A 7,486-nucleotide genomic window follows, 5' to 3' on the forward strand; every position below is an offset into this window, starting at 1 on the left:
CTGCCACAGCAGCGGCGGCTGTAACACCCCTGCATGCTGCTGCTGCTCGGCTTCGTCCCCTACAGAGGAAGCTAATCAGAATCTGCAGGCAAGAGGATTCGTGTTGCCTTAATGCGGCTGCTGCTGCGCTGCTGCGGCGCTCTGGGAGCTGCTCCTGCTTCTGCTGCTGCTGCTGCCGGTGGCCCACCTTGCCGCATGTGAACATAAGGTCTCCATCTCTGTTGAACTGAACCCAAGTGAGTGGCCTGTCGTGGCCCTGGAGGAGAAGCGGGTACATTTTCCTTCGATTTGCTGCAGCAGCAGCAGCAGCGGCAGCACCGGCGGCAGCAGCAGCGGCAGCAGCAGCAACAGCAGCAGGAAGCGCAACCCTCAGGTCCTTTTCTTCAAAAAAATATCCACAAAAAACAAATATACAGATGTACGCGCGAGGCCGCATGCAAATGTCACTTTGTGGGGTCCACAGCAGCAAGCCCCGACAGCAGCAGCAGCGGCAGCAGCAACTGCTGCCGTAGCACCTGGGATCAAGCCTGCCTTCAGAGAAAGCAGCGGCCTCTCGACGGGGCGCGTGAAGTGTACATACACCCGAATTATCTGTATTTCTGCTCAATTTGTTTTCTCCTTTTCTTTGTGTTCTGGAGAGCAGCAACTCTCTAGACAGTTAGCAAGACATGCACTATATGGGCTAGGCGCGCGCTGTGCTCAGCAGCAGCAGCAGCAGCAGCAGCAAAGGAGGGACTGCAGCGACAGCAGCAGCGGAAACACCAGCAGCAGCTGCTGCGACTAGACAAAGGAGTCGTTCATTGACTCATTCGTTACACTTAACTTCAGGGGATCTGCTGCCCTGCAGAGCAGCAGCAGCTGCAGCTGCAGCAGCGGCGACAGCAGCAGCAGCTGAGCAGCATCAGCAGGCAAAGCGTAGCGACAGCAGCATCAGCACGTCTTTTTCGTTAGTGCAGAGCGGCAAAGCCAATTTTATTTCAACACTCTCCGCTTTGCCGCAGCTGCTGCTGTTTCTGCTGCTGCTGCTACCATTGCTGCTGCTGCTGCTGCTGCGTCTTGACACAGCAAATGGCAGATAAGCCCCAGATAAGGCGGCGCTACGCCGACAGCCAGGCGGGCGGCTTGCAGCCCCGTCGAGGCTTTCCTGATGCTGCAGACTTGCAGCCGCAGCAGCAGCAGCAGCAGCAGCTGCAGCAACCAGTGGAGCAGCAGCAACAGCTATTCCAGCAGCAAAGCCCTGGACAGGTTCCGGAGCCTCAGCAGCAGCCGATTTACGGAAATGTGTCGGCAGCAGGGCCTCCGCAGCAACAGGTGTATGCGCCTCAGCAGCAGCAGCAGCCATTCAGGCAGCAGCAGCCGCAGCAGATCTATGGGCAGCAGCAGCAATTCAGGCAGCAGCAGCAGCAGGCCTATGGGCAGCAGCAGCAGCAGCATCCGCAGCAGCCGTACGGGTGTGACGCTGGAGACGCCAAGGGCGGCTCCATGAGACTCTCGGGGGGCCGTGTGCTTCCTGGGTCGCAGCAGTTTCAGCAGCAGCAGCAGCAGCAGCAGCCGCTGCAGCCGCCGCTGCAGCAGCAGCAGCAGCTGCCGCAGCAGCACAGGGCCCCCTACGGGCAGCAGCCCCAGCCCTACCCTCAGCAGCAGCATTACCAGCAGCAGCTGCAGCAGCAGCCCTACTACGCGGTGGGGGGCCCCGTGGAGAGGCCCAGGGCCCCCCAAGTCCGGGGGCCCCCCGTGAGGCCCCCGGGGGGCCCCCTAGAGGGCCCCCAGGCAGCAGATGGGTCATATTACTATGGGGCAAACAAGGTCAGTTTGCTGCAGAGTGCTGCAGCAGCTAGCTAGCTGGCAAGCTAGCTAGCTAGCTAGCTAGCTAGCTAGCTAGCTTGTCAGCTAGCTGCACACACAGCTAGCTGCGCACTTACAAGAGGGCCGCAGACTTTTGCTGCTGAAAGGGCCTGCAGCTTACTGTCTCTCATCCTTGCTGCCTCTGCTGCTGCTCGCGTTGTTGCTGCCCCTTCTGCTGCTGCTGCTGCTGCTAACGGTGTTGCTGCTGCTGCTGCTGCTTCTGGCTGCTTCAGGGAGACTTTCAGCGCAATGAGGCCCCTCTAGCCGGTGCTGCTGCGCAGTACGAGGCCCATGGGGGCTTCCCGGGGGGCCCCATGGGGGGCCCCATGGGGGCCCCTATGGGGGGCCCCATGGGGGGCCAAGCAGGGACCCTTAGTGGGGGCCCCATGGGGGGCCCCATGGGGGGCGACGGGCAGCAGGGCCCCCGTGGTGGAGGTTTGTTTTCGTTGAAGAGTGTACTGCGTCTCTTCAGTGCGCAGCAGCAGGAGCCAGACACAGCAGCAGCAGCAGCAGCAGCAGCAGCAGGGCCCCAAGACGAGCCAGAAGACCCGTTTGAAAATGAGCCGCCGCTGCTGGAAGGTAAGCAGCAGCGCAGCAGCAGCGCAGCAGCAGCGCAGCAGCAGCGCAGCAGCGCCATTCTTTAAAACTGCAGTTTGCTGCTGAAGTTTTTTTTTGCAGAGTTGGGGATAAACCCTCAAGACATTTGGCGACGCATGAAGGCTGTTTTGCTCTTTAGCAAGTGAGGAGGGTTTGGGGTTTAGGGTTTAGGGGCCACGAGGGTTTAGGGTTTAGGGTGGAGGGCGAGAGACTTGTGCTGCAGCACATTTGGCGGCAGTAACAGCTTTTTCTGCTGCAAAGCGTCTAGGGTTTCAACTCAGAATTAGGGTTTATGACTGTCGGCGAGGCAAGGGTCTAGGACGAAGGGTTTGGGTTGAGAGTTGAGGGTTTGGGGTTTAGGGTTTGAAACGAGGGTTTAGGGTTTGGGGTTTAGGGTTTGTGCGTCTCAGAGCCGACCACGAGCTGCTCAAGGACAGCGATTTGTGCGGCCCCCTTTTGATTGCCATATTTCTCGCAGTTCTTCTTTTCCTAGTCCGTATTTGCTGCTGTTGAGTTTGCTGCTGCTGCTGCTGCAGCAAACTGCTGCAGCAACGGCAGCACCAGCAGCAGGAACAGCTGCTGCTGTTCGCGCGCTGCTGCCGGTTTCGCGACTCTGCCGCAGCGACAAGCTCACGCTCTCCTTCTCCGGAGGCTTGAGTGTTTAGGGTTCAGGGTTTAGGGTTTAGCAGGTGCTGAGTGTTTCAGGCTGGCAAGGCGACGTTCGGGTGTCTGTACGGCATGAGCATCATAGGGTCCATTTCCACTTATTTGCTGCTCAATTTAATGTCAAGAGTAAGTTGAAAGTTAAAATTGAATTATTTCCAAGTTTTTGTGTCTGCTTCTCCTTCTTTGGAGCTCCTTTAACCTTGCTGCTGCTGTTCCTGCTGCTCGTGCTGCTGCTGCTGCTGCTGCTGCTGCTGTTGCTGCTGGTGGCTTCGGCGCAGCCTCGCACGCTGTGCTGCTGCATGCGTTGCAGCCGGTGTCCGTGTGTCTGTGCAATTTATTTCTTTTTACTTTTTTGTTGAAACTTGAAGAGTTGAAGTTCGTTTTTCCTTTTCAGGGGGAAGGCATCGACATATACCGCACAGCTTCGATCTTGGGCTATTCTTTGATTCCCGTGACAGCAGTTGCGCTGGCCACTCTCTTCATCAAAAGAAATGTTTTAATTCGCTGCGCTGCTGCTGCTCTGGGGGTCGGCTGGGCCACTTACACGGCCTCTGCGTTCTTCGAAGCGGTGAGGCTGCTGCGGTGTACAGACACCCCGCCTTTGCTGCTGCCCGCGCAGCAGCTACAGACACCCCGCCTTTGCTGCTGCCCGCGCAACAACACGTTGCCGCGGCGCCGCGCGTCCACCGCTGCTGCTGCTGCTGCTGCGGCTGCTGCAGGCGCTGCGTTTGGAAGAGCAGCGGGTCTTGGTAGGGTATCCGATTTTTTTACTGTACGCCTCCTTCACCATCCTCACCCTCTTTTAGGTCTCAGCAGGGGCCCCGAAGTAAAATGTGAACATGGGCTTTTTAGCTGCATGCCCAGGGGCCCTTCTGCTCCTCTAGAGGCCATTAGGGGGCTTCTAAACATCATCAGGGGCCCCTCTGAGCCACCTGGGGCCCCTAAGGGGCCTCCAGGTCCCCCCAGGGGTCCCTGGGGGCTCCTAGAGGCTTCTTAGGGGCCTCTAGGGGCCCACACAGGGCCCTAAGAAAGCCATGAGGCTTTCTAGGGGCCTGGGGCCCCACCTGGGGCCCCCGCATCGCCTTGGCAGCCTTCGCTGCCGCGCGGGAGGCCCCCGTGGGGCCCCTCATGGGGGCCCCCATGGGTGCCCCCAAAGGCCCTTGAGACTGAAGAGCAGTCAGTAGAAATACTAGTTTCTTGAGGCTTGATAAAAGATGCGCTTTGCGCAGAAAGAGGGGCCCCCTGCCCCCCACAAAGTTCTTGGGGGGCCCCAAACCCCGCAAGGGGCCCCCAGCAAAAGCCCAGGAAAATGCACAGCTAACTGCAGCAGCTGGCCCCACAGTGCCTAGCCTTAGGGATAATATATATATATACCGATTGGGGGCCCCCACGGGGTTTCCGCCGGGGGCACAACAGGGGGCCCCCAAAAGCAACTGCCCTTTGCAGGCTCCTACAAGGCTCCAAGAGGGGCCCTCTGGGGCCCCAAAAAGGGGCCCTGTGGGGCCCCAAAAGGGGCCCTTTGGGGCCCCAAGTGGGGCCCTGTGGGGCCCCAAGGCCCCAAGCCCTGTGGGGCCCCAAGGGGGGCCCTGAGGGGCCCCACCATGGGGCGCCTGGGGGCACCCACCTAGAAGGGAACCCCAAGATGGGGTTCGCGTTTAATACCCTAATTTTTGAATGTAAGTGTTGTTTGGTAACTCTTTAGGACCTGCTGTGTCTGCTGCTGACAGAAAGAAACATTGAAAAAGAGCCTCTGGTGCTCAGTTAGTTTCCCCTGCTGCGGGCCCCCCAGTGGAGAGCTGCGCACAAGCAGCTGCAGCAGCAGCAGCAGCAGCAGCAGCAGCACCTCTGGGGCGGCGGTGGGGGTTAGGTCTACGGGTCTGGCTTCGGGGAGCAGCAGCTGCCCCCTGCCGACTCACTGTCTACTTGGATCTGCTGCACCTCAGGCAGCAGTAGCTGCGGCGGCTGCAGCAGCTGCAGCAGCCGATACAGCAGCAGCTTGGTTCGGTTGCAGCAATCTGCACAACTCTCTAGCTAGCTAGCTAGCTAGCTAGCTAGCTAGCTCGCTCGCTAGCTGGCTAGCTAGCTGGCCGGCTAGCTAGCTGGCTAGCTAGCTGGCTAGCTGTTCTTTTGGGGCGCGTCAAAGGCGCGTTCTGTGCTTTGGTCGTCGGCGCGTGCATTGCAGTTGCAGCTGAGGAGTTTGGCAAGAAAGCTTTGCTGCTGCTGCTGCTGCTGCAGCTGCAGCTCTGTGACGAGAGTGTCGAGCTTCTTTATGTGGTCCCTGAGAGCAGCAACTTCTTCCTTCCGCTCCTTCATCAGCTGCTCGTGTTCCTGCTGCAGCTCCGCCTCTATTGCTGCCATATCATTGGGGTCTACTTTCTGCAGGCAGACACAAACAGCAGCTGCTGCAGCGGGGCCCCACAAGTGCAGCAGCAGCTAAGGCCCCAACAGTGCAGCATAAGCAGCTAAGAGGGCAAGGGGGTTTGCGGGTAGGGGGCCGCTGGCTCCACGCTCACGCCGGTCAGCAGCTGCGTCTTGATTGAGAGTTGCTGCAGCAGCGGGCACCGCACAGCAGCAGCAACAGACACGGCCTCAGCAGCAGCAGCAGCAACAGCAGCGAGCACCGCGCAGTGGCAGCGACAGGCGCAGCAGCGGGAGCAGCAGCAGCAGCAGTAACAGCCGCAGGGACAGCAGCAGCGAAAGAAGCCACAACGGCGGCGACTCCAGCAGCAGCAACAGCGGCAGCAGCAGCAGCAACAGCAGCAAGAGGTGCGGCGGGCCTGCTCACTGCTTTAAGGTTGTGGTTTTCTCTTTCGAGCTGCAAGACAACAGAAGCGCTTTGATGCAATCCTCTGTCTTATATGTTTGCATGCGGCTCTGCTTAACTTTGCTGCTTGTTTGCTGCTTGTTTGCTGCTGTTTGGCTATTTTTGCTGCTTGTTTGCTGCTTGTTTGCTGCTGTTTGGCTACTTTTGCTGCTTGTTTGCTGCTTGTTTGCTGCTGTTTGGCTACTTTTGCTGCTTGCTTGCTGCTTGTTTGCTACTGCTTGCCTATTTTTGCTGCTTTTTTGCTGCTTTTTTGCTGCCGTTTGCTTCTCTCTGTGCTGCATTTGCTGCTGGTTTGCTGCTTGGCTGTGCGGCTGGCTGCCAAGTGCTGCTGCTCTCTTTCCCTACTAAGGCAAATCTAAAAGAAACTAAGTTTAAAAATAAAATGAAAAGAAATCAAATAAAAATAAATAACATTTAACTTCAGCAGCAAATGGCTCACCGCGGAGTGTCCGCCGCTGCAGCAGAAAGCCCTACGCACTCAGCTGTCTGTACACCCCAGGCAGAGGCTAAGGCAGCACAAACCAGCACTCACCTTCTTCACTTCTTTTTCTGCATCTACAAGCTGAGAAAACGCAAACACCCACACGGCAGCTGCAGCTGGAGCAGCAGCAGCAGCAGCAGCAGCAGCAGCAACGGCAATGCGTGGGTGCAAGACGAAGACACAGCAGCGGCTAGGCTGCCCTCTGCCTTCTTTCAGCAGCAGCAGCAGCAGCAGCAACGGAGGCGTCAACAACTGCTGCTTCATCGAGTCAAGGACATCTGCAGCAGCAGTTTCCGCAGCAGCAGCAGCTCTGGAGCAGCAGCAGGAGCCCCAGCAGCAGCAGCAGCAGCAGCAGCAGCAGCAGCAACAGCAACAGCACCTTCGAAGCGAGCACCCGCTCGCGCATTTCCTGGGGAATGTTTGTCATTCTAGAGAAAGCCACTTCGGGTCTTCAGCAGATCTTGTCTTTGTAGAGTTTGCTGGGGGCTTGGGTCTCGGGGGCCCCTGCAGTTGATGGCTAGCTAGCTTGCAGCAAGCCCGGACTCAAGGATAGCTGAGATGAGGGGCATCTGGGGCTTTCTGAGGCTTTCTCGCAACTCTAATTCTTTTAAAAATCCCCAAAAAATAGACAAAACCAGCCCGAGCGTCCCCAGCAGCAGCAGGAGCAGCTGGTGCTGCTGCTGCTGCTGCTGCCGAGTCTTCCGGCTGCAGGGCACGAGCCCCCAGCCCCACAAGATCTGGCGGGAGCAGCTGCTCCCCGTTGAAAAATTAGTGAAATGTAGTCAATTATTACTTTTGTAAACATTTAATTTGTTTTTTTACTTATGTACACTCATGAGCAGCAGCAAAGGGCCCCCAACCTCGTCGCCCGCGACTCATAGGGCAGCCTGGGGGCCCCCCGTCCAGCAGCAGCATGGACAACCCGCTGCAGCAGCTGCTGCAGTGCAGCAATGAGGAGGAGCAGCAGGTAGCACTTAGTCCGTGGCTGCTGCCTGAGGAGCCTGCAGCAGACGCTGCTGCTGCTGCTGCTGCTGCGCTTCCTGCCGGCGCCTCCGTCGATGCTGAAGCAACAG

General features: G+C 58.2%; 2 protein-coding genes across 2 annotated transcripts in view; one reads left to right on the forward strand and one right to left on the reverse strand.

Moving 5' to 3' along the window:
• ETH_00025330 (yip1 domain-containing protein, putative) overlaps positions 1–3,914 on the forward strand; it is a gene marked incomplete at both ends in the record, with an annotated part of 5,025 nt that extends 1,111 nt beyond the window's left edge. Inside the window, 8 exons of the mRNA XM_013372635.1 lie at positions 209–565; positions 1,066–1,806; positions 2,079–2,424; positions 2,524–2,584; positions 2,853–2,934; positions 3,148–3,234; positions 3,503–3,676; positions 3,828–3,914. Coding sequence (XP_013228089.1) covers positions 209–565; positions 1,066–1,806; positions 2,079–2,424; positions 2,524–2,584; positions 2,853–2,934; positions 3,148–3,234; positions 3,503–3,676; positions 3,828–3,914 — 1,935 coding nt within the window. The remainder of the gene's footprint in view (positions 1–208; positions 566–1,065; positions 1,807–2,078; positions 2,425–2,523; positions 2,585–2,852; positions 2,935–3,147; positions 3,235–3,502; positions 3,677–3,827) is intronic.
• A 1,309-nt stretch (positions 3,915–5,223) lies between these two features.
• On the reverse strand, positions 5,224–6,840 carry ETH_00025335 (uncharacterized protein; the record flags this gene model as incomplete). The annotated part of the gene is made up of 3 exons (XM_013372636.1): positions 5,224–5,484; positions 6,465–6,494; positions 6,793–6,840. 3 exons carry the CDS (start codon positions 6,838–6,840, stop codon positions 5,224–5,226), a joined length of 339 nt encoding a protein of 112 aa, XP_013228090.1.
• Between the last annotated feature and the right edge of the window lie 646 nt (positions 6,841–7,486).

This window comes from Eimeria tenella, genomic scaffold, assembly GCF_000499545.2.
Source record: "Eimeria tenella Houghton genomic scaffold, Eth_scaff101, whole genome shotgun sequence".
NCBI classification, from domain to species: Eukaryota; Apicomplexa; class Conoidasida; order Eucoccidiorida; family Eimeriidae; genus Eimeria; species Eimeria tenella.